This window comes from Canis lupus, chromosome 30 (genome assembly GCF_011100685.1).
Source record: "Canis lupus familiaris isolate Mischka breed German Shepherd chromosome 30, alternate assembly UU_Cfam_GSD_1.0, whole genome shotgun sequence".
Taxonomy (NCBI): domain Eukaryota; kingdom Metazoa; phylum Chordata; class Mammalia; order Carnivora; family Canidae; genus Canis; species Canis lupus.
Genome location: NC_049251.1, coordinates 24,171,660 through 24,198,178, shown reverse-complemented (window position 1 = coordinate 24,198,178; position 26,519 = coordinate 24,171,660). Strand labels below are relative to the sequence as shown.

Below are 26,519 nucleotides of genomic sequence, written 5' to 3'. Positions count from 1 at the left end.
CCACATCCACTAGCCATGTGCCACGTTTCTCTCAATGGGCTCATGTTCTGATGGGCATATCCTGTATTTGTTAGTGATAGGTGTCCCTGATTAATATTATTAAATTATATATCAGTTTACCTTGACTGATTTTTGTGCTATTACTAAAATCTAGTTTTAAGTGAATTCATTTTACATTTGATTATTCTTTGAATTTCAGGATGGTGAGGAAGAAGAAAATGAGAAAGGTATGTTTGATGCCAAGTAGATTTTAAAAATTGCTGACATTTAGAAAAATAGTAAATTATATGAAAATAAAACATTCTTATTTGAAATCTTATTTTTGAAATGAATTTTATTTTCAAATTTATCAATTTAGTGAATTAAGTTAGCATCTTGATTTTGTTTTTCAATTGGTTTTAATTTTCTTTTTAACATTTAAGATATGTTCTAACTTAATGGTACATATCAGTTACTGTAGTGGACATTGCCATATTTTTTTTAACCCAATTTTAATTTTATGTTTTAAAATAACTTCTAGCATACGGTAAGTTGATAATGTCCTTAAGACTGGCACTGCAGTAACTCATACGTGCTTATTGGAATCCTAGAGTGTGACGAATACTTAATTGTACAACCATTCCTAAAAATGGGTGACCAGGAGACTGACTTTTTGTTTGCTGCATAGAGAAACTTTCATACAGCCTTCCGACAGTTTTCATAGTTTAGGAGAACTGTCTCATTCAATACAATTACAGGGACATCAGTAGTAATGCATTGATCAGTACGAGGTTACGGAAGAGTTCTTGAATGGAAGTCAAAGGATCCTCCTTTGGACTAGAAAGGACATGGAACAGGGTACTAAGCAAGGCAGAATAAAAAACCCAAAAACGATGATGAAGTAAAGCTACTGACTGCAAATCTCACATGCCCGAAGCCTTTCCATTTTGGGGGAACGCAAGACATCTTTGAAAATGGTAATTGCCGGACTGACTGGACAGGACGAAGACTGGAAATAGCCAATTTCCTGAACGTTATGGAGTAGGCCTTCTTTGGAACCTTCTGTAGCAGTTTTCCATACAATTCTGGACTACCCAAGAATTGAATAAGAAGAGTGAAAAAGATGAGGCCCTGAAAAACTTTGAAGACTGATTGATATCCTCAGACTGTGACCTTTCAAGATGTCACCATGGGAGTTCTGAAGGTCACAAGGGTTAAACCCAAGATGATTCGAACATTGAATAACAAATCTGCACGTTTGTCACTATCTCGTGGAGAGAAAAAAATCTTCCATATGCCATTAACTTACAACCACAAACGAAGAGCTGGTATCCTCAGGATGGAACCATTTCCTCACTTTTGTTGTTTGGTATTTGTATGTAGAGATCATTTTTTTCCATGAAGAATAAGTGATCCTGGGTAAAGGATTGTTTATGTTAGTTAATACCCTTGTGTTTTTTTTTCCCCCTAACCTTCCATCAGTGCTAATAACTGGCTTTATATTTTCTAGGTCCTATTCTAGCTTATGAATATGAAATTGTTTAAACTTCTTGTTTTGCCATATTTATTCCTGTTAAATCCTCTTAGATATAGCAGGTTCTGGTGATGGTACACAAGAAGTATCTAAACCTCTTCCTTCAGAAGGGAACCTAGCTGAGGCTGATCACACAGCTCATGAAGAGATGGAAGCTAATGCGCCTGTGAAAGAAGCTGAGGATGACAACATCTCGGTCACAATCCAGGCTGAAGATGCCATCACTCTGGATTTTGATGGTGATGACCTCCTAGAAACAGGTAAAAATGTGAAAATTACAGATTCTGAAGCAAGTAAGCCAAAAGATGGGCAGGACGCCATTGCACAGAGCCCGGAGAAGGAAAGCAAGGATTATGAGATGAATGCGAACCATAAAGATGGTAAGAAGGAAGACTGCGTGAAGGGTGATCCTGTCGAGAAGGAAGCCAGAGAAAGTTCTAAGAAAGCAGAATCTGGAGACAAAGAAAAGGATACTTTGAAGAAAGGGCCCTCGTCTACTGGGGCCTCTGGTCAAGCAAAGAGGTTTGTTTTTCTATGTCAGTTCTTTACGATACTGAATTCCAGCATTCAATAAGATCACTCTACATTAAGGGGGTGGCTTCAAGACCATGTACAGTAATTAGTACTTATGATCCTGCCTATAATATTTTTGACCGTCATAAGTTACTTTTAAAAAAATTTCAAGATCTTCGTAATATGCAGTGTGTCCTACTGATTGCATTGTCGAATTGTCAGCATATATTTGGTTTTTTTTTTTGTTGTTTTTTGTTTTTCTTTTTCAAATTGACAATTTTTTTGTGTTTTATTTTTAAAAATCCTTGTGATGATGGTTAATGAACAACTATCAGTCCTAAGAACACAAAATGAAGTCAAGTCCCAGTCCTGAAATCTGGAGAAGATGGCCATATATCCACTGAATAGAATTGTCAGAAAATCTAGATCTTCAGGCATCTTGGGGAAAATCAGTGCAAGAATCCTAAGGGAATCATTTGTTCAAATAACCTAATCTAGGCCTTTGGAATTGTTAACTTGTACAAATAGTACTAGTTGGAAATACAGTCAATGTCAAGCTGTTCGGTTTTTGTTTTGTTTTGTTTTGTTTTTGTTTTCAATTTTCTTCTGGTGATTTGCCTCTTTAGCTCTTCAAAGGAATCTAAAGACAGCAAGACATCATCCAAAGATGACAAAGGTAATGGATTTTTTCGTATTTGTTTCAGTGGTAAATTGCATATTTTCATTAAAGAGTAAAAATTGCTTGGGGTTTCCTTTGATCTTTAGTCATTAAAAATGACCATACTGAAAATTTTGGGTGGGCCTTTGTGTAAATTATTGAGTTATACAGATTTCTGCAACACTCGGTGTGATAGAAGCATAACACTTTAATCTGTAAACTGGTATGAGTATGCTAAAAGTATGTGTATTTCACATTGTGTTCTAAGCAACTATTATATGTTAATACAATACATACATTTTCTTACATTATAATTTTAGAAGTATTTTATCTTTAATTGTAGTCACTTATAACCTTTACACGTTAGCACTTTTTCCCTGTAGGAAATGTACTGTAAATAATATTTGCCTGTATTTGTGGAGTTTAGTATTTAAAAGAAAATCAGTCTCTAACATGTTTTTTTTTCGTTGTTTAAACAAGGGCATACTTCTATTAACATAGTTTACAGAATTTTGATTCTTGAAGATTTACTTCTTTTTTTTTAAGATTTACTTCTTAATTTGACTTGTTTTAGATTGATCAGAGTCTTGTGTAGGAAATTAGTTTTATTTTAATTTCTTGTAGCGTAAAGATGCAATATATGTTATTGGGATGTCTGGTTATCTCATGGCTGTGCACTATAATCTCCTCTTGTACATATGCCATCTACTTGAAAAACATTTATTATTTTCTAAAAAAGCATTTTAAGGGAAAAATAATACCGTTCAGGTACTGCAAAGTCCTAAATGCCTCTATAGTGAATGTTAATCTGTTTTATGGTTAATTTAGTGTATTTTGTTAGTATGTTTTCATAGTTGGAAATTTTAGTGATTGATTTACTAATTTACAATTAATTGCAATACTTAGATCCCTTACAGTTTTGGTTAATGGACAAGATATAATAACTTTATTAAATGTTACCCTTTAAATTTAGAAGCTTAGTGGTCTTGATTAAATGGTAACTTTTTTCTATTAACTAAAAAGGTTTTTTTTTTTTTTTGTTTTTTTTTTTCTGTAAGAGAAGTACCTGGGCCTAGATGTTACTGGTAACATAAAAAAGATATATGTACTTTTTATTAGCATTTCATAAAATAAAGTCGATCTCTTGATAAATGCATTTTTCAACTAAAACTTGTGGCATGTTCTATTCTAGAGCATTGAAATTTTTAACCCCTTCTACATAGAATAACCTGCAGTTACAAAAATTGTTACTTTTAATTATTACATACTGTTTTTCTTAAAGTGGGTAACAATTATTTTCCAAGTAAAGTCGAATGAATGCAAGCTCCCCTTTTATAACAGCATGTTTGAGGAAAAGCACTAGGAGGGTGACTGTGTATGAAACCGTAATTTGTGTATGGAAGTAGTACAAAAATAATCATATAATTTTATATTTATCTGTTCTACAGGATTTCGAGGTTTTTGGTTTTATTCTTATAATTGATTTTAGAAGATTGTTTTTATTATATCCAGAGTTATTTAGCTGCATATAATTTCTTTTTTATTTTTTCTCTACTAGAGAATGGAGATGAGCTGTTGGTTAGTCTTTGTTATTAAAAGTTCAAATTCTTGGAAATAGTTTATCCCTTGTTTGGACTGTTCCCTCTTGCCCTCCTAGTTTCTCAGAATCTAAAGCCCAGAACAGATGTGGGTAATTAAGCAGTCTGTATATTTCTTGATGACTGCTTTCTGGTTGTTTGTATTCAGTGCAGTGGTAGAGTATAAATGATTAAACTTAACAGTGAAAGTCCAAGACCTGTTGTTGATGTTTTACCCATTTTGATTTTAAACTTATGCCGTAAGAAGGAAGTACAAAGATGTTCAGACTTCTTTCCTCACTACCTATATTGTCCGTTGTGTTTGTTTCAATAATAGCAAATTCATAGGATTTTGATACAGCAGGGTTGTACTATCGTAACTAAATGAAAAGAGGATTTGTAATTTTGAAAGAATATGGACTTAAAAATTTCGTTAAAAAATAAAATTTCCAATCAAGACACTAAAATGTCTGATATTAAATCTATTCTAGGAAGTACAAGTAGTGCTAGTGGTAGCAGTGGAAGCTCAACTAAAAATATCTGGGTTAGTGGACTTTCTTCTAATACCAAAGCTGCTGACTTGAAGAACCTCTTTGGCAAATATGGAAAGGTACACTGTTTTTACTTTTATCTATCTTTCTAGTATCTCCATTTGAAATGGGGATTATGTATAAAATAATATTATATAAAACCTTCCAATTTCTTGTTTTTCATTAGGACTGGTATAGGCATAATTGTTGAGTTCTGTGGTGATGGTGAGTTTCATCATATAATCTCACCCTGAGCCCTGGGGATCGTTGTATTAAAAGCTTCTATTTTGAAGGATGCCTGGGTGGCTTGGTGCTTGAATGTCTGCCTTTGGCTTAGGTCGTGATCCTGGAGTTCTGGGATCGAGTTCCACATCAAGTTCCCCTCAGGGAGTCTGCTTCTCCCTCTGCCTAAGTCTCTGCCTCTCTCCTTGTTTCTCATGAAAAATAAATAAAATCTTAAAAAATAAAGCTCCTATTTTGAGCCCATTTCAGCCAAGGACTGAGTTTTATCACATTCATCATGGTATTTCCAGAAACTAGTATCTGAGACTGATCTGGTTGTTTGGAAAATATAGGTAGGCTAATATTAGATAATGGGTTGTAGAATTTAGGAGTGCGTGGAAACTCATGTCCCTGTCATACAGATTCTAGTACAGTAGTGGAGAAAAATGTAAAACTGGTAAAAATATACTTAATCAGAAGTTGTGGTATGTGCTATGATGGGAAGAGTTGCTAAGAGCAAAAAGGGGAGGGTTTACTATAGTTGGTTCATCAGGAAGGTTTCCCTGGTGTATAAGGGGAAGACCTAATAGGAAAGTAGTCAATAATTAAATGAGTTAAATACTCAATTAGTAATTGTTGAATTGCACTATGGTTGATCTGTATCCCTTAGGGCACCCACTACTTTCTACTTTATATTTTCTGTTTTCATTATACATCATATGTAATCTACTTCAGTGTAAGTTCTTTGATACCAGGGACTTTTTCTGCTATACTTTATGTGCACCCAGTAGGCTTTGAAATATTTATTAAATTAATGACCAATAGTGGTAAATAATGATTAATGAATGTTACAAAAATCTATCCTGTTCATCTTAGGAGTCTTTTTTCCTTCTAATAGAGAGAGTTATCTGAGTGTTAAGGATTCTGGTAGGTGTCAGATACAGAACACTGAGAATTATAGTCACATGATCAGCCTTGGAAATTTATTGTTAGAAATCCAAAACCAATATTTTAATGCTGGCATTTCCTAGGACTAAAACTATATAGAGACACCATGCACTTTATAATAAGACCTTGGACTTGATTAAAAATCAAGTTGCTGTTGGGGCAAATCTGCCTTTCCCAGAATTGAGATAAAAGCTGATAGGTTCCAGCCATTCACACCACACAGCCTCCTAAATTCCCTGTTGACCTCTTCATGGCATTATGTGTGTCTTTCTCTTTGTTCAGCACTAGATTGTTCTCTCACATTTTTACTCACCCATCCCTTTTAACTCTTTTATAGAATTGAAATTGTCACTTTGATATTGGTATAAATTTTAAAAGCACAGAACGGAAAGTGTCTCTTTAGAGTGTATTTTTATAAGCTGTGTTAAAGATTGATTTATTTGTAGATGATTCTTTTTTCATTTTTCGAAATTTCTTGTTACTTATCAAAAATTGTTAATATTCATTTAGAAACTTTTTAAAAAGTTACCTTTTTTCCTTTTAAGAAATTCAGGATGGAAAAAAAAATTCAGGATGGGCTTATGATAGAGGAAGTTTGGCCCAAATCTAACTGAGAATATCATTTCTTAACTTTCATTAATTGTACAATTATTTCTTTAATGTGACTGTTTTGGCTATATATTTGAAAAAATAAATAAAAAAAACTAAAAGTAGGTTAAATTGCTTTCTTGGCATTTTAAATTGTTCCCCTGAGTAATAATTACTAAGTACTTGTAAGCAAAGTAGATAGTAATCACAAGAATATGAAACAATAATATGAATTTCTGTATCCTAAATAATATCTTTATTTGAATAGCCTTAGTTCTGAAGTTTGATCTATTCAGAAATGTATGTGATTGTAAAGTTGTAAAACCACGTAAAGTATTATCTTATGTTATAGGTTCTGAGTGCAAAGGTAGTTACAAATGCTCGAAGTCCTGGGGCAAAGTGCTATGGCATTGTAACTATGTCTTCAAGCACAGAGGTGTCCAGATGCATTGCACATCTTCATCGCACTGAGCTGCATGGACAGCTGATTTCTGTTGAAAAAGTAAGCTTGCCTAAATGATATATAAGAGGGAGGTTACTTTAAGGGCCAGTAATGCTCATCTTAAAGATGTTATACCAGTAGACAGTAGAATTTGGTATAATTTTGAAGTAATTGTTTTTTTTTGTTTTTTTTTTAATTTCCATGTTTTCCAAAGTTTCTCCCAGCAACATACTTTTTATGATCATAAATGTAACATACTGGTTCTTTTTCTGCTTAAACCTTTCAGGTTAAAGGTGATCCTTCTAAGAAAGAACTGAAGAAGGAAAATGATGAAAAGAGTAGTTCAAGAAGTTCTGGAGACAAAAAAAATATGAGTGATAGAAGTAGCAAGTAAGGATTTATTTTTTTGATTAGCACATAGACTTTTTTTGAAAATTGATGAAGTCATTCTCATTGTGTTGTTTTCTTGGGTGGTATGGTCAGGACACAAGCCTCTGTCAAAAAAGAAGAGAAAAGGTTATCTGAGAAGTGTGAAAAGAAAGAAGGCAAGGAGATTAAGAAAATAGAAGGTAAAGACGAGAAGAATGATAATGGATCAAGTGGCCAAACTTCAGAATCGATTAAAAAAAGTGAAGAAAAGAAGCGAATAAGTATGCTATGTATCTTTCTTATCCCTTTCTAATGCTTTCTATAACTTCATTTTTACAGTGGAAGGAAAAACCTGAGATTGCAGTGCAGATAAATATTTAAACTTCATTGTTAAATGTCACTGTGGTAGAAAGAGAAGTTCAGTAGCAGTAGCACTAGTTGTCTTCTTCCCCTCTACTCTTGGGATGGAAATGTGTTCTTCCAGCTAAGTCCCTTTACTGGAAAACTTGGGCTGGTTGAAAACGGTCATTGATTTGTAGCTGTGTAACTGAGTTGGGATCTTTTGGTATCACAGAAAATATTTATGTTTGTGGATTGAGCTATGTTTAAAAACTATGGTGTAATTCAGTTCTCACAGAATAAGTAGGTGTTTTTATTTCATGTGCTAGTTTGTGAATATCTGACTAAGAATTCATAATTTTTACATTATATTGTCTTTTTTAACGAATTTTTTTAGGCATTTGTTTATGTACTTTTTTTCCCCCTCTTAGGTTCTAAGAGTCCAGGACATATGGTAATACTAGACCAAACTAAAGGAGATCATTGTAGGCCATCAAGAAGAGGAAGATATGAGAAAGTAAGTCTCTGGGAAGGATGCTGTATACTATTCTACCTGTTTTCCAAAAGAAAATAATTCAGTTTTGCTTACTTCTGTGCTTGAAAATCTAAGAAAAATGGAATGAATGTCATTACTCACTTAAGCTTTTTAAATGACCAGTTGAACTTGAAAACCAAAACCCCAGATTATTATTTATTTTCTAGTCCTTATAAATTTTTTTTTTCTGTAGATTCATGGAAGAAGCAAGGAAAAGGAGAGAGCTAGCCTAGATAAAAAAAGAGACAAAGACTATAGAAGGAAAGACATCTTGCCTTTTGAAAAGATGAAGGAACAAAGACTAAGAGAGCATTTAGTTCGCTTTGAAAGATTGCGACGAGCGATGGAACTGCGAAGGTAGGAAAAGAGTCTATTTTCTACCTGTCTTTAACTATGGGTACATCTTTAACACTAGTTACAAACAACAGAGTTCTGGAAATTGTATTTGCACAGAAAGCTATTGGCCACTTTGATGAAGTGCAGTAAAACAAAATGATTTCTTAAGTTTGCATAGCATTTTATAATTTACAAAGTACCTTTCCATCTGTTATCTCTGTCTCAATTCTGTAAGATTAGGTGTGCCCAGTATGTAATTGAAAACAGTGGAGGCCCAGAGAGGCTAAATGACTCTTCCAATGCCACCTGGCAAATGAGTGGCAGAGTCGGGACTCAGACCCAAGTCTTCTGACTCCAAGTCCAATGCTCTTTCCTCTACTCCAAAGCTGCCGCCATGAAAAACATGACTTTAAAGGAAAAAATGATATTGAGATAAGATAGTCTCAGTGGAAGCTACAGTGTTCAAGTAGCATGTTGGCATGTTAGGAAAAATTCATTGTACTTTGGAATTAGAGCCTGAATGAAGGAAGAATTGCCTTGTGAACCTTATTGTGTTCAGGCTCTATCTCAAAGCAAGCATTCTCTTTAAAACAGAGGACAAAGCCAAACAATTCTATTTTTAGTGGCAATCTCTCAACAATTGACTATGAATGCCAGTTTGCTTTCATGTTTTGTGATGAAAATGTTTTGAAACATAAATTTCTGCATATTAACCTATCTCACTGAGAGGGCTTTTATTGTGGGATTTCATCTATTTATTCACAGGAATGTTAGGAACGACCAGACATTTTTGACAACTTAAATAGTACCGTGATTGCCACACACCTTATTAAAAGGAAATAGTCTTTGCCTTACTCAGGACCCATTTTCTTTTTCTTCCTTTTTTTAAAATTTTTAATGAAGTCCTAATATGCTGAGATTCCTATTTATAGGACAAATCAGGAGGAGAGAGAGTGTGGGAGCTACTAGAGCAGTGATTCTCAGGTCTATCAGACTAGCATCCCTTTTTATATTGGAAAAAAAAGTCTCAGCATCCTCTTTACTCTGCTGAAATGTAATTGATGCATAATAGGCCTACAAATGCATAATATGCCTATATAAATAATTTCCAAAAAACCAATATAATGCCTTAACTCTAATATAAAGAAGAAATAAAAGTAAATTATAATGAAGCATATATTCCAGATACGAATATTTAGGTACGGCTCTCTAGAAGACCTAATGAAGTAGTCAGATGTTTACAACCCTCTTTAGACTCAATGAAAATGTGACAGCTACAAATGCAGACCGATATTGGTGTGTCATTTTGGTAAGTCAAATACCAGGAGTGGTGTTGACACTATGACGTGATTTCTGAAATGGTGGACAGCTCTTGGTGAAGGTCTTAAAGTATCGCTTTTCCTCTAATTTACATGGACTTGCATTTCTGGAAATTTTAATGTATATAAAACCATGCCAAAGCAAACCAACCAACCTAGTATTTATTAAAAATGAGTTGAGTTCTAGGGTCCAGTTTTGTTAAGGTTATTTTGTTTTGTTTTGTTTCAGTAACATGAATGTCCATTATGGCATTTGAAAGGTCTGATGAGTATTGGACAGTTTTTTGTTGTACAGAACTATCTTGATTATTCTTTGCATCATAAGATATTTAGAATCCCTGGTCCCCACTCACTAAATGCTGCTAACAGCCCCCACAGTTGTTGCAAAAATTTTAAATGCCCTTCAGATTTGCATGGGAGCAGCACTGAGCCACTGAGAACCACTGGGCTGCTAGAGGAAGACACTGATACACCGAGTACACAGAGGGCCTTAGATTGAGGGCGTGACAATGATATGATTAAAAGTCCCCAAAAACGAACTTTATTCAGTTCAGCAAACATTTGAACTGCCTCCTGACTCAAAAGAAGTGTGGGCCAGTGAACATCAAAAAGCCTTTAAGGAAGGCAACATTTTATCATATGTAGCATTTGCTATAACTCCTGTTGATGGGTATGATCCTAAGTCATCAAAATAAGGTGTACCTTGTGTCAGGAGCTAGACCATATACCCAATACTGGAAATTTTCCTCCCCAAAGCAGTACAAGTTGTAGTTTTGTAAATTCATATATGTAGAGTATCTCCTTTTTAAAATGTTGATTCACTAATGGGCTATTATTATAGTGGGATTTTTATTTAAACAGGAATATCCTCTAAGAGGCAAATACTCTATAAAATTCAGCTGCTCAGTTGACAGCCTTTAATAAATAAGTGACAGTGTTGGAGTCTGTTTAAAGTTTTATTTTGAGTTCTCTTTCCAGTTACATTAAAACTTAGGTTGAGTCAAAGTTTAAAATTGCCAACCTCGAGGAAAAATTCAAACTCAAAAGCTATTCTCTTTCACACAGTGCTAGCATAATTTAAGTATTTCTAAATACTGATTTTTGTTAGACGAAGAGAGATTGCAGAAAGAGAGCGTCGAGAGCGAGAACGCATTAGAATAATTCGTGAACGGGAAGAACGGGAACGCTTACAGAGAGAGAGAGAGCGCCTAGAAATTGAAAGGCAAAAACTAGAGAGAGAGAGAATGGAACGCGAACGCTTGGAAAGGGAACGCATTCGTATTGAACAGGTGCAGTCAGAAAATCTTTTCATCTTAAATAACTGACCTTTTTCAAACCCTGTGATTTTTGCCCTAAAATTTGCTTTACTTGTTGTAAAGCTTCTAGAGTTCAGCTAATGAGCATTTATATAGTGTCCCTGAAAGATAACAATCACTTAGGTGCTATGCTAGTTCAGAATACATTTAGTAATGACTTTGTTCTAGCCAATTGGTAATAACTCAAGCTCTGCAATATCATGGCAGCCTAATAGTCTGAGCATAGGACTATGAGTCCAGAGTAGTTGTAATCCAGGCTCTGTCACTATCCCAGTCTCAGCAAATAATAACTTATTTCCTTACATATTAGACTGGGAATGATTTCCCAAGGCTGGAAGGAAATAATGCCTCTCTTTGCAGAATTGCATCCAGGGTTTTAAGGCACTTGGTTTCCATACGTATTAAGAACTTGATCTGCAATTCTCTTTAGGTTTTTGTTTCCATTGAATAATGAAACGAAAATCTGACCTTCCCAATTACCTACCAACTTCCACCACCCAATTTCTGTTATTTTTAATGTTGTAGAACAATAGCTGTAGCCTAGATTACTGATTTCTGAGGTCAATTTTGTTTATGTATTTGTCCCAGGTATGTGTTTTGCCCGGTGCTTGCCTATGGTGGTTTCTTAATGACAGGGCGAAAACAAGGTTGCGCATGTACTTACCTTATGTTTTCATTTTGCATTGGTTGGTTCTTCCTTCTGTGTTGTCTGAAGGAACGTCGCAAGGAAGCCGAACGTATTGCTCGAGAACGAGAGGAACTGAGAAGGCAACAGCAGCAGCTTCGTTATGAACAAGAGAAAAGGAATTCTTTGAAACGCCCACGTGATGTAGATCATAGGTAGTTGCCTGCTTTCTTTTTTAACAGTTAGACTTGCTATCCTATGCCTTTGGAACTAAGACTGATAGAGGATTAACAAGTACAGGCAGCCATCACTGGAATAAAAAGTCATGATCCTTGGGGATGGGAATGATTGCAGGATGGGAGTGGATCCAGTGCATTGTCAAGCAGGAAGAGTCTGCTCTTTTTCCCTTTCCCTTCCTAATGCTAAATGTTTTTCCATTATGATTGGAAATACATCATCATAGTCTATTTTAGTGATGGTTCTCAAACTCAGACCCATTTTGAAAATTCTTACAGGGTAGTGCAGATAAACTTGGAAGTTACAAACTTGGAAAGATTGTGTTGTGTGTTTGTGTTCATGCTGCTTAATAGATTTCCAAATACACTCATTTAATTTTCTTAATATAAGTTGTATGAGATTTAATTGATTGTGTTGAGAATAATGGAAAGAATAAAATGTGCTCGGGACTTACCTAGCTAACCTTTCTGAACTTAGGTGTAACCGAAAAAGTTGTGTACTGTGATTAGAATTTTATTATAAAATAGTATCTGTCTTTTCCATTTATGAATTTTAGAACAGGCCATTTTTCAAGTTTTCTCTCCTGTGAAATTCCTCTAACGCTATATGACTTTATGTAATCTGGTAATTAAGTCTTTGCTAGTTTGTTATTGTAACTGAATGTTTTGTGTCTTGAGTTTATTAGCCCTCTGTATCCACAGTTCCTAGCATGTGGTATGTATAACTCCAAGTAAGTGTTGTTGGATTATTATAAAACTAATTTATATAAATGAGCAAATATTTCTCTTCAAGGCGAGATGATCCTTACTGGAGCGAGAATAAAAAGTTGTCTCTAGATACAGATGCACGATTCAGCCATGGATCTGACTATTCTCGCCAGCAAAACAGATTTAATGACTTTGATCACCGAGAGAGGGGCAGGTTTCCTGAGAGTTCAACAGTACAGTCTTCATCTTTTGAAAGGTAGATAACCTTGAAAGCTGTTGTATTTGGTACATGAGCCTTGCTAATAATAAGTTCGGTTTTCTATTAAAATGTTAATTGTTGTAGGTCAGATCTGAGTGTTCAGAATGAATCCTGTTTGATTTTTGTTTTTATTAATGTCAGTGTGATTCAGTATTCACAATTAGTTTGGGGCGCCTTGCTGGCTCCGTCAGTAGAGCATGCAACTCTTAATCTTGGGGTCATGAGTTTGAGCCCTATGTTGGGTATAGAGATTACTTAAATCAATAAACTTTGAAAAAAAAATTAGTAGGCAACCATAACAAGGTTAAGTAGATTGACTTTTATCTTCTTAACTTTGTTTAAAACTAGGTGGGAATATCATTAGCTTTGGATGTATCTTAACTGTTGAGAGCTGTTGAGACTACCAATGTGAGTGTTTGGTGTAATTCTTCCCAGATGCTAAACAACCATCATGCCAGTCATTTAGCTCAGTTTAAAAGAATATAAGTTATTATAGTCAGAACTGGGTTTTTTTTGGCTTAAGGCTTTGCCTTAAGTTAATTTTTAAAGAAACTGTGATTTTTGTAAGTTACGCAAATAAAATTAAGAAGAATAAGGCCAAGTAAGTACTTCTCAGGACCTGTGTTCTTTCTTTTGGATAATCAATAGGCGAGAACGTTTTGTTGGTCAAAGTGAAGGGAAAAAAACACGTCCTACTGCAAGAAGAGAAGATCCAGGTTTTGAAAGGTATCCCAAAAATTTCAGTGACTCCAGAAGAAATGAGCCTCCACCACCAAGAAATGAACTTAGAGAAACGGACAGGCGAGAAGTCCGAGGAGAACGAGACGAGAGGAGAACTGTGATCATCCACGACAGGCCTGATATCGCTCACCCCCGACATCCTCGAGAAGCAGGGCCCAATCCATCCAGACCAACCACCTGGAAAAGTGACGGTGGCATGTCCACCGACAAACGGGAAACAAGGTATCTCTGTAGTGGCTGGTGGCATATAGCATATTTGGGTTTCAGAAAACAAAGGCGTAACAGAGTTTTGATTGGAGATGTCTTTGGGTTTTGTTTAACAGGGTTGAAAGGCCAGAACGATCGGGGAGGGAAGTATCAGGACACAGTGTAAGAGGGGCTCCCCCTGGTAATCGCAGTAATGCTTCAGGCTACGGAAACCGAGAGGGAGACAGGGGTGTGATCACAGACCGAGGAAGCGGAACACAGGTAAGTGCTTAAGGGTTTATCATCGCCTCTTCAGGAATAAAGTCAGAGGATATACTATTGTGATGTGGCTGAGATTGGTTAGAGTAGAATGATTGGGAGACAAGGTTCTTAGAAAAGATCTTAATACTTTTCATATTTTACTGTCAACAATTGAACATTCAATTTGAACATTAATAGTCCAAAGAAGGAAAATACCAGCCCAGAAATTCTTAAGCCCTTTTAATTAAAACTCCTGCTGAAATTTGAGCATTGTTAAATTTTGTAGATGAGCCTTGCTAGCAGTGAAGGTTTTATTTCTCTTTACGAAATTGAGGCTTTCAGACTAGGTGGGAAATCTTTGGCCTCTACTTGTGTTTCTCTTTCGCTTTTTCCTTCTTTTTTTTTAATACTCTTCTAGTTCATTAGGTAGCTTAGAGTGTAGAACTGAGATAAACTTTTTGTCTCTTTTTTGTTCTTTTAAATCTAAAGGTAGATGAGTGGAATATCTTACATGTTTAAATTGCTTTTTATTTTTGTGACACTTCATTGACTTGAATATTTTGTAAGTTAATGAACCTGGCCAGAAGGAAGTATCTTCATCTCTTAGCAACTCAGATGAACCAAGACCTTTTTTTACCTAACCTGAAAGCATTCTGTTGATGAAATACTGTTATGTTAGTTGACAGCACAAATACAATATCTTATTAAATTATATACAAAAAAGGATTCTGAAGTGTGTTTGTGTGGGTGTGTGTCCATCCTTCCATCTTCCAGCCTGATTATACTCTAATGCTACATCTTGTGTCTGAATACCTATTAGATTTTGTAGCAGTATTTTTTACTGGAAAATGTTTTTGATCCCTTGGCATCCTAGCTAATACTGCTACTCCTTTTCCATTTCATCCAGAGTATTCATGAAACAGATTTGGGCTTGATGGCATAAGCTTTCATGTTTCTAATAAGTTAGGAATGTTCAGTAGATTAGTTAGTTCATTGAGCTCTTTACCCTTACCCTGAACAGAACTTTTAAGACAGGGTTTGTAATCCAGACATTCTGCCCTATTTAGAATAAAACGTAGGACAGTCTCAGACTAGTCCTGCATTCTGATACCCGTTTAGAAAAGGAATCCTGAGGAGGAGATTCTGTTCCTCCCTTGAAAATTCTGTTTTTCCTAATATAGAGTACCTTCAGCTTTATTGTCTGTAGACTGTCATAACTTCTACTCTGCTTTCCTTGGGTCCTTAGTTCTATGGCTTTTGTTTCCTTGTGTTTTTCATAGTCACGTATGTAAGACCTTGTAAGAGTCACAGCAGTAATGAGCACGGTTTGAAATAAGATGACAGCTCCCGTGTCTGTGTGCTGTTTGCTTGTTGATCCTACACCCCACCCTGATTCGTCTTAGAGTTTTGACCCCTCACCGTGCCTTGTTACAGACCTATTACTCAAGGGTTAAAAAGTACATGCGTGCTGAAAGGTATGGAAATAGAAGTTACATTGCCCCCATATCCTACTCTGAAGCCAAGCAGCTTCTCAATATAAAATAGGTGGAATCCTTTGCATGTGCCCTGGTATTATTCACCTTCTTTTCTTCTCAAACATCTTTTTTTTTTTTTTTTTTAAGATTTTGTTTATTCATGAGAGACACACAGAGAGGGGCAGGGACACAGGCAAAGGGAGAAGCAGGCTCCCTGCAGGGATCCCGATGTGGGACTCCATCCTGGGACTCTGGAATCACGCCCTGAGCCAAAGGCAGATGCTCAACCAAGCCACCCAGGCGTCCCTCAAACATTTTATTGATTTGTTTCTGACATTAAGAGAATACCAGCGTATGTAATTTGGCATGAGGCTGCAGATGTCATGACTTTTTTTATACCATGTGATTCTTTAGCACTACCCTGAAGAACGACATGTGGTTGAACGCCATGGACGGGACACAAGTGGACCAAGGAAAGAATGGCATGGTCCACCTTCTCAAGGTCCTGGCTATCATGATGCAAGGCGAATGGGTGATGGCCGGACAGGAGCAGGCATGATAACCCAACATGCGAGGTAAGTAGTTACTCAGTTAAGACTTCTCTGCCAGCAAACATCCAAACCTTCATTCTTTCCTATTAAAGGGCAGTATAGTTTCTGAGAAATTTTACCACAGCGAGTAACAACCACAGCTCTGCCCACACATATCCCCATATTAGATCAAAATCTCCTGGAGATTATATGCAGGGCAGCTGAGGTTGATTTGTTAGTTTATGTTCTTCATTGTAAGTTCATTGAGTGGCATTCGCCATATGGATTGATTGAGCTACAAGTTCGTGCGTACGTCAGAATCCAGTAGATAATGAACACTAACTTCATGTCAGAACCATCATCTTGTTCACTACCTGGGACTCCTAACTAAAAGTCCTAGAAAGGAAAAGGAGACTGAAAGGATGTTCTACTCCCTTTTCAAAGAGCTCTAGTGAAACTTTTAAATATTTAACTAACCCAAAGCCTGTTCATGTTCTCAGAGGCGAGCTTTATTTTTCTCTGTGCACCAACATGCATTGTGGCCCTCAGCTGGCAAGCCTTTGGCTTCTCTCTCTCTTCCAAGCCCATCTGTCTTTCCCAGTCCCCTGTCTTAGAAGAGGGGATATGGCTCACTGATCCAACTTACTATTGTTCTGTGGTCGCTTCTGTCAGACTTGAGTGAGTGTTCATCTGTGCCTGCACAGCCTCGTCCCTCATTCTGTCTTTGATCTCAAAGGTTACCAATACCTTTTTTCTAGATACATCTATAGTCCTTTATTTTCTGAGCCCTCAGTCTCCTTGGCTATTACTCACTGTTGCTTTTCTTTTTGGGGGGAATGCTCTAATGTTTTCTAATGTATCATACTTTCTGCCCTTCTCATGGCCTTTGCTGGCTCCTTCAGATGGTTGAACTTCATACACTGCTCTTGATATTTAGCTCTGTGTTGTGATCTTTATGTAAATGCTTTGCTGTCTCCATAAATTCTGGGTCACGGGCAGACTCATTCCTCTCCTGTTTCAGACCTTCATGACCATGTGTCGCCTCCAGCTTGTTGGAATTTGCCAGTGCCACTATGCACCTTGTTCTCCCAAACTGGGCTTCATCCTTACATTGTTCCATTCCTAGCATATATTTCTAAATGTGGTTCTGTATTCTTAAAAAATTGTGAATAAGCTATGCCTTCTTCCTCATTTCAGCTTCTCAAAGTAGTCTTTTATCTTATCTGTTACTTAAACTTTATAAATTTAACTATTAGAACTGTTTTGTTATATCATTATTTGCTCCAAAGCTATATGAGCCGCCTCTCCGGGTCATCTAACCTGGGTTCCTCAGCCAGGCATTCGAACCTTTATGTAATCTGGTCTTATTCTACTTAAACTGTTTCATTGTGGGTTTTTATCTCTCAAATTGGTCATAGGGTCTTTTGATTGGTCTTTTTTCCCCGTGTCACTCATTAGTACCTGTTGTGTTGCCATTAAGCGTATAAAAAAATCTACCCCCCTCCAAAAGAAATCCCTGAATATTTCTGTGATGATGTCCTCTAGCTCAGAGTTTCAAGAAGTTTCTAATCGACTCCCATGCTGCTGATCTGAGGATCACGCTCTGAGAGCCACTGCTCCAAGCCATTCCTGTGCATACCAATAATTGGCTCACTCTGAGGCAGAGACTTTGAAGTGAGAGTACCCAAGTTTAGATCCTTGTTCCACCATTTATTTGCCGTGATCTTGGGCGAGTTACTTCACCTCTAGATGGTAATGGTACATACCTCACAGGACTGTTGAAAAGAGTTATTTAATATGGGTAAAGTATAAAGAACAGTGCCTGGTAAATGATTAGCACTATATAGTTATTAGCTGTAATTTATTCTTGTTCTTGACGATTTTTTTCTTTTAAACCTTTTTCAGTAATGCATCCCCAATTAATAGAATTGTACAAATCAGTGGCAATTCCATGCCAAGAGGAAGTGGCTCCGGATTTAAGCCATTTAAGGGTGGACCTCCACGACGATTCTGAAAATTAGCTCTCTGCCATGGTTTCAAGATAATTTATTGAAATCTCCTGTAAACTTTACTTGACTACTTATGAAGAGGACCTCTGACTTGCTTGAGAGTTCTGTCAGACTTTTCTTTTTTTCTCTTTTTTTAAAATTTAACATGATTGCTTTTCTCAATTTTGGAGAAGATGTTTAAATAGTTCCGTTGTAACTTTTAATAGTTTTGTGTATCATTCAACTTTTTTTCTTGCAGCACCGAGACACATTTGAAAAGATGGAATCAAAACCATTTTGTTTAAATCTGTGTGAATATAAAGAGTAGTTTGCAGCTGTGTGGTAGTAGTTTCATTTGCAGCATTAGCTCTGTGGTGTCAGGCTCTAGAGTTACTTCTTGTCACCAAGCGTTTTCAGCCTCCATTTTGAAGGCTGTCTAAGCTTAAAAAAGTCTGCTGTCTAATTTTTAGAGAATAAGATTGTTCCTTGCATTTCTGAGTATTATGTAACCTATTTTTGCAGAAGGTACTGTTACATTAAGTGCATCTGTGTATCCTGGTTTAAAAAAAATGTACTCTTTTTTGAAATAAACCTTCATATTCTGTATAGTTGCTAAAGCGTTGAGAACCTTTTTAATTGTAAAATGAGAGCCAATTTTCAGGTTAGTGTAGCAGCACACTCGTGTGGGTTTGCATGGTATGAAACCAAATAGATTAATGAAACCTTGGCCATGAGGTTTGTATCACTGAAGTTTTTAGACTGAGTTGTGCAGGTAAGTGCACTTTTAGGTAATCTGCACTGTTTGGTGGATAAATTCCATCTCTGGGAATTGTGTGGGTACTAATGTTTCCATGTTCCCAACTATGTTGAGAACTGGAAAAAACCCAGGTTCTAGCTTGGTGAATCAGTTGGGTCTTGTAAATACTTGTATGTGGGAAGGCATTGTTGTCTCTTTGTGAAAATAAAAATCCACGCCTGGAAGTGTATGTGTCTTTGTTTCCAGCTCTTTAAGTGTTAGTCTTCCAGCCCTTTCTGGAGTCACACCCAAAGTAATTGACTTGGTCTAGAGCTATAAAGGCATTCTTTGGGTCTGTGTCCCTAGGAAATAAATCTCACTTTGGTTCTTCATCTAGGTAGCTGGGTAGCACACCCTGGTGAAGTGTTGGAGAGTTAACCATTAATCTTACTTTAAAATTTTTTTAAAGGCATCTTTTCTAGGAAAGCCCTTTGAGGTAAATTCTCAATACTACCTCTTAAAGCCTCCCATATTCCCCTTCATATAATTCAGTGATGAATAATCCAAATGGTCTTGATTCTTGGATAATTCAACAGTCTGGAGGCTTGTATAAAGGGAAAGATGGGAATAAGGGATTGCTCTGAGGTCACCTTTGAATTTGAGAAGTAGCCTTTGTAAAAGCTCTTGTAAATGTCTGCAGGTGGATCTGGTTGTGTTTGTGAGATGACTCAGGCTTCTCAGTGGTATGGGCAGCCACAGTACCCTGGTCTCTGGCCTTTTGGGGAACTGGCACTTCTGTATTGCTCTGGATTTCATAACCTGTTTGTCTCTTCTTCTTCTTCTTCTTCTTCTTCTTCTTCTTCTTCTTCTTCTTCTTTCTTCTTCTTCTTCTTCTTTCTTCTTCCTTCTTCCTTCTTCTTCTTCTTCCTTCTTCTTCCTTCTTTCTTCTTCTTCTTCTTCTTCTTCTTCTTCTTCTTCTTCTTCTTCTTCGATTTTATTTATTTAGATCTTTTTTTTTTTTTTTAAAGGATTTTATTTATTTATTCATGACGGAGAGAGAAAGAGGCAGGGACACAGGCAGAGAGAGAAGCAGGCTCCATGCAGGGAGCCTGATGTGGGACTCGATACCAGGTCTCCAGAATCAGGCCCGGTGCTGAATGTGGTGCCAAACCGCTGGGCCACCGGGGCTGCCCCTTTTTGTCTCTTCTTAACACCACAACTATTTCAGTAAAGATTGCTGGTTAAATAGAGAAATGAACTGGTACAACCGCTGACCAGACAAAATTGGAGGTCTACCTTGGTGAGCTAGGCCAGTAGTTCTCAAGCCAGGGCCTACTGGACATTCATGGCTGGGGCCTAAGCATATTTTCCACAAAAGTTCCCCCAGAGGAATCCTGTGTGCAGGCGGCATTGAGAATCATTGATTAAGACAGAGTAGGTAAAACTGAATGCTCTTTGAAGAGCAAGCACCTGGTGATTTTATGGGTAATAGGTTTTTTCCTCATCACTGCTCAAACACATGTTATTTCAGTTTTAGAAACCCCATCTTTTGCCAGTGGGGGATGAAATGCTCTGATTAATGTGATTTTCTAGTTAACTGATAATTAATAACTTTATATAGTTGAACCACTCAGGAATGGACAAAGGGGGACTTCTGCACCAACTTTTGGAATTTGTGTCCAGAGCTTTCAGAACTGTCTTGGTTAGGCTGTGAAATCTTACTATTATTAATATTATACATTACAGTAATTTTTTTCATTCTGTTAACTAGACAGTCACCTCTGAGGAGGGCATAAAAAAATTTTAGCCGGATGCCAACATTACGAGAATATTTTGGAGTCTGGTTCTGACTTTACTAGCTTGTAATTTAATCCTTTTGGACTCTTAATTTCTTTATCCATAGATTTATCACCTTTTTGATGCCTACTGTTCAATTTCTGTTATAATAAAAATTCAAAATGTAGGCAGCTCTGGGGGTGCCTGGGCGGCTCAGTAGGATTAAGTCAGATTAAGAATCAAGAACTCTTGATCTTGGCTCAGGTCATGATCTCAGGGTTTTGAGGTGGAGCATCACATTGGGCTCTGCACTCAGTGGGGAGTCTGCTTCTTTCCCTCTCCCTCTGCCCCTTTTAACACTTGTTCATGTGCCCTCTCTTTCTCTAAAAAGAAATCTTTAAAAATATGTAGGAAGCTCTGATCATTCTAATCACAGGAAATTAAAGGGAAATTTTTTATCTCACACAATAAGGTAACTAATATGTGTGTTCTCCCTATATTTATATATTCAACATATTTTGATTTGTAATCCCAGCATGCTTTTTTGTAGAAATTATCAAGCTGATTTTAAACCTTACATGGAAATGCAAAAGAGTGAGATTAGTAAAAAAAAAAAAAAAAAAAAAAAATTAAAACCTAATTATGACAACTTGGAGGAATTACATTACCTGAATACTGTATCAGGCATGTTAAATAATAAATGAGCATGATTTGGGTCCTCACAGAAGTTACTATTTATTGTGCACTTACATGTGCTAGGCATTGTTACCAGGTAACTCACATGTATTAATTTCCACAACAAGGTTATGTTTTAGGTGTAGATGCACTTTTTTTTTTTTTTAAACTATTATTTCTATTCTTTATGCGTGGAAACTAAAGAAATTTGCCCAAGGTTAATAAAGATAGCAAGTGGTGGAACCAAGATTCAAACATAGGCGCATACTTACAAGAGCATTAAATCATTTCATCCAGTATAGGGCATATATGAATATATTTGGATATATATATATAGGGTATATGAATATATATGGAATATGTAGGGTATGTTGTAATGTAGGAAACTGCTACAGAATTTTCTGAAGTGGTTATACCAGCAACATAAAGGGTAAAAATTGCTCCACAGACCCATCAATACTTGGTATTGTCAGTCTTTTTAATTTCAGCCAAATGGATGTAAACGATCTCATTAATTTACATTTCCCTGCTGACTTACGATGTTGAGTATGTTTTCATGTGCTTTTTGATCACTGATCTATCTTAGTGACTTGTGTCTTCAAATACCCCATTTTTAATTGTACTTTTTGTCTTACAGAGTTGTAAGATCTCTTTATGTTATGGATACTGGTCCTTTCTCAGACATATATTGGGAATATTTTCTTCCAGTCTGTGGTTTGCCTTTTCGTGTTTTGTTTTGTTTTTAAGATTTATTTGAGAGGGGAGGAGTAGCGCATGCTGGTTGTGGGGAGCAGAGGGAGAGGGAGAGGAATCTCAAGCAGGTTCCCTTTTGAGCATAGAGCCTGATGCAGGACTGTCTCAATGACAGAGATCATGACCTCATCTGAAATCAAGAGTCAGACGCTTAACTGACCGAGCCACCCAGGCATTCCTGCTTTTTCATTTTCTTAATGGTATCTTTTGAAAAATTGTTTTTAATTTTTTAAAGATTTTATTTATTCATGAGAGACAGAGAAGCAGAGACATAGGCAGAGGGAGAAGCAGGCTTGCCTCAGGGAGCCCAGTGTTGGACTCAATCCCTGAACTCCAGGATCAGGCCCTGAGCTGAAAGCAGAGCTTTCAGGCATTCCAATAATTTTTAATTTTGATGAAGTTAAGTTTATCATTTTTTTCTTTCAAATGTCAGGCATATTTTTGCTCTAGGTAGAAATCTTTGCCTACCCCCAAGTTTTTCTCCTGTGATTCTTCTGGGCCTTTTATAATTTTAGTTTCTACATTTAGATAAAATCCATTTTGAGTTGAATTATTTATGACATAAACTAAGGGTTGAAGTATATTTTTTCTATATGGATATCTAATTTTTCCTGTATAATTTGTTGAAAAGGCTTTTTCCTAGAAATTACCTAATCACCTTCATTTTCTTTTCTTTTTTTAAAGTAGGCTCCACACCCAGTGTGTAGTCTAAAACAGAGCTTGAACTCACAACTGAGATCAAGACCTGAGCTAAAGTCTAGAGTCAGGTGCTTAACAAACTGAGCCACTTTAACATCTTTGTTTTTAAAAAATCGATTTATATGTATGAATCTACTTCTGGATTTTGTTCTGTTCCATTGATCCATATGTCTGTACTTTCACGAATACCACACTGTCTTGATTATTGTATCTTTATATTAAGTCTTAAAATCAGGTAATGTAATTCTTCCAATGTCATTTATGTTTTTCAAAATTATTTTGGCTAATCTCACTCCTTTTAAAGTTAACTTGACGGCAGCCCGGGTGGCTCAGTGGTTTAGCGCCTGCCTTTGGCCCAGGGTGTGATCCTGGAGTCCCAGGATCGAGTCCCACATTGGGCACCCTGCATGGAGCCTGCTTCTTCCTCTGCCTGTGTCTCTGCCTCTCTCTCTCTCTCTCTCTCTCTCTGTCTCTCTGTCTTTCTCATGAATAAATAAATCTTAAAAAAAAAAAGTCAACTTGATAATTTCTACAAAAAAAGCATGCTATGATTTTGAATTAAAATGTTGAATAAATTTGGAGAGAACTGACATTAACAGTATCGAATCTTCTAATCCATAATTAGTGTATCTCTTCATTTAATAGGCCTTCTTTAATATCTTTTAGCAGTAGGTTATAATTTTCATTATGTAGGTCATAATACATTTTTGTTAAGTTTATGCCTAAGTATTTAATATTTTTGATGCTATTGTAAATTGTATTTAATATATTGTTCATTGCTAGTACATAGAAACAATTGATTTTTATTTATTTACCCTTGTATCTTTTTTTTTTTTTTTTTAAGGTTTTAAGTAATCTCTCCACCCAACATGGGGCTTGAATTTATAGCCCTGAGATCAAGAGTCTCATGCTCTACTGAGCCAGTTAGGCACCCCTGACCCTTGTATTTTTTGACCTTGCTAAATTTACTTATTAATTCTACTAGCTTTGTTGTAGATGCCTCAGGGTTTTCCATGTACACCATTCTATCTTCTGGAAACAAAGGTAGCATTAGATCTTCCTTACCAATTTCATTGCCTTTTTTCTCCTTTGCCTTATTGCACTGACTAGTATCTCCAATAGAATGTTGAATAGGAATAGTGAGGGCAGACATTCTTGCATAGTTCCTAATTTTAGGGGGAAAGCATTCCGTTTTTTGCCATTAAGTGTGATGTCACCTATGAGTTTTTCATTTATAACCTTTATGAGGTTGAGGAAGTTCCCATCTATTCCTAATATACCTGGGAGTTTTTATTATGCATGGGTATTGAATTCTGTCAAATGCTTTTTCTATGTCTATTGAGATGATCATAGGGTTTTCCTTTTCGTTCTGTTAATGGTGAATTACATTGATTTAAATCAACCTTTCATAGTAGAGAAAATTCATACTTAGTTATGATCTCTTTCTTTTTCTATCCATCCCAGATATTGATACAGCTGGGTTTGGTTTACTTAAATTTTGAGGATTTTTTTCACAGCTGCTTTATTGAGATATAATTCATACACCATGTAACTGACCCACTTAAAATGTGCAACTCTGTGCCTTTAGTACTCTCACAGATCACCACAATGATTTTTTTTTCACCACAGTGATTTTTAGAACATTTTCATCACCTTCAAAAGGAACACTCTACTCTTAACTGTTCCCTCCTCACTCACTTCCTTAGCCCTCCCCCAATCCTAAGCATCCACTAATTTATGTTCTGTCTATAAATTTGGTAATGCTGGGTATTTTATGTAAACGAAATCATGTTACCTTTTGTGACTGGGTTTTTTCCCACTTAACATAATGTTTTCAAGGTTCATCTATGTTGTAGCATGTTATCAGTACTTCATTTCTTTTTATGGCTGAATGATTTTCTGTTGTGTGGATATACCACACATTATCCATTCATTAGTTGATGGACATTTGGTTTGAGTTTGCCTTTTGGTTTTAAAAATAATGCTGCTATGAACATTCCTGTCATGTTTTCATGTAGGCATGTGTTTTCATTTCTCTTGGGCATAAACCTAGGAATGGAATTGCTGGATCATATACTATATGTTTATTTGCTTGAGGAACTGCCAGAGTATTTTCCACATTTGTTCTTTCATTTTATATTTCCATCAATTGCATATGTGGGTTCTGACATTTTCACTTTCTCACCAGTGCTTACTTACCTTTTTGATTCTAGCCAGTCAAGTGGGTGTGAAATGGTATCTCATTGTGGTTTTGATTTGCATTTCACTGATGACTAATGACACTGACCATCTTTTCCTTTGCTTATCTGTCATTTGTACATCTTCGTTGGAGAAATGTCTGTTCAGACCTTTTACCCATTTTTTGAATTGTGCTATTTGCCTTTTTGTATTGAGTTGTAAGAATTCTTTAAGGATTCTATCTAGGTAGAAGTCCCTTGTCAGATCTATGACTTGCAAATATTTTCTCCCATTCTGTGGGTTGTCATTGAACTTACGGTACACTTTAAAGCACAAAAGTTTTTAATTTTGACTTAGTGCAATCTATTTTTTTTTCTTATTGCTTGTGTTCTTGATGTCATTTCTAAGAATATGTTGCCAGAGCAGAAGTCATGAAAATTTACCATATGTTTTCTCCTAAGAGCTCTATAGTTTTAGCTCTTAACATTTAGGTGTGTGATCTATTTTGAGTTAATTTTTGTATATGTTACAAGTTAAGGGTCAAATTTCATTTTTTTTCATGTTTTTTTTTTCATTTCATTGGTTTTCCCAGCACCATTTGTTGAAATGACTATTATTTCCCCATTGAATAGTCTTAGCGCCCTTGTCAAAAACCAGTTGATCATGGACACATGATTTTATTTCTTGACTCTCAATTCTATTACATTGATCTATTTGTCCTTATGCCAATGTCACGCTACCTTTATTTTTGTTGCTTTGTAGTCAGTTTTGAAATTGGAAAGTTTGAATTTTCTTTCCTTGTTCTTTTGTTGTGGTGGTAAGAATTTTGCATTGTTTCCATGAAGAATAGTCTGTAATCTTCTTGTAATGTTTATGAGGGTAATGCTGGCTGTGTAATGTGATAGAGAACCATTTCTACCTTTGTCTTTTTCTAAAAGAGTTTGTATAAGATTTGTATTTTTTCTGTAAGTGCTTGATAGGATTTACCAGTGACACCATCTGGGCATGGAATTTTCTTGCCATTGGGGAGGTGTTAAATTTATAGATTAAATTTCCTAAATAGATATTAAGATTTCCTATTTCTTTTTGAACTAGTTTTTGTAATTTTTGTCTTTCAAGGAATTAATCCATTTTACCTAAGTGAACACATTTATTGACAGAAAATTATTTTATATTTTTCATTTATTTATTCATAGAGACAGAGAGAGAGAGAGGCAGAGACACAGGCAGAGGGAGAAGCAGGCTCCATGCAGAGAGCCTGACATGGGACTCGATCCACGTTCTCCAGGATCATGCCCTGGGCTGCAGGTGTGCTAAACTGCTGTGCCACCAGGGCTGCCCAGCAGAAAATTATTCATTATATTACCTTTTCCAATCTGTAGGATTTGTAGTGATGTCACCTTTTCCATTTCTGATACTGGAGGTCTGTTTCTTTTCTCTTTTTCTCTCGATCAGTCTGGGTTAGTAATTTTAGAGGTTTGTTTTTCC

The 26,519-nt window shown here is 36.2% G+C and overlaps 1 protein-coding gene across 12 annotated transcripts in view; it reads left to right on the top strand.

Moving 5' to 3' along the window:
• Positions 1 to 19,195, top strand: part of SLTM (SAFB like transcription modulator) — a 43,439-nt gene extending 24,244 nt beyond the window's left edge. For 6 of the 12 annotated variants that reach the window (XM_038580551.1, XM_038580544.1, XM_038580550.1 and 3 more), the window contains 16 exons: positions 200 to 227; positions 1,567 to 2,035; positions 2,653 to 2,702; positions 4,753 to 4,871; positions 6,902 to 7,051; positions 7,278 to 7,381; positions 7,475 to 7,641; positions 8,131 to 8,216; positions 8,428 to 8,591; positions 10,998 to 11,178; positions 11,921 to 12,045; positions 12,860 to 13,030; positions 13,682 to 13,996; positions 14,098 to 14,242; positions 16,111 to 16,271; positions 18,132 to 19,195. In XM_038580551.1, the coding sequence (XP_038436479.1) occupies positions 200 to 227; positions 1,567 to 2,035; positions 2,653 to 2,702; positions 4,753 to 4,871; positions 6,902 to 7,051; positions 7,278 to 7,381; positions 7,475 to 7,641; positions 8,131 to 8,216; positions 8,428 to 8,591; positions 10,998 to 11,178; positions 11,921 to 12,045; positions 12,860 to 13,030; positions 13,682 to 13,996; positions 14,098 to 14,242; positions 16,111 to 16,271; positions 18,132 to 18,240 (2,544 nt within the window). In that variant the 3' untranslated portion in view covers positions 18,241 to 19,195. The remainder of the gene's footprint in view (positions 1 to 199; positions 228 to 1,566; positions 2,036 to 2,652; positions 2,703 to 4,752; positions 4,872 to 6,901; positions 7,052 to 7,277; positions 7,382 to 7,474; positions 7,642 to 8,130; positions 8,217 to 8,427; positions 8,592 to 10,997; positions 11,179 to 11,920; positions 12,046 to 12,859; positions 13,031 to 13,681; positions 13,997 to 14,097; positions 14,243 to 16,110; positions 16,272 to 18,131) is intronic. The other 6 variants (XM_038580553.1, XM_038580547.1, XM_038580552.1 and 3 more) reach the window with 2 other exon arrangements.
• Positions 19,196 to 26,519: the final 7,324 nt, after the last annotated feature.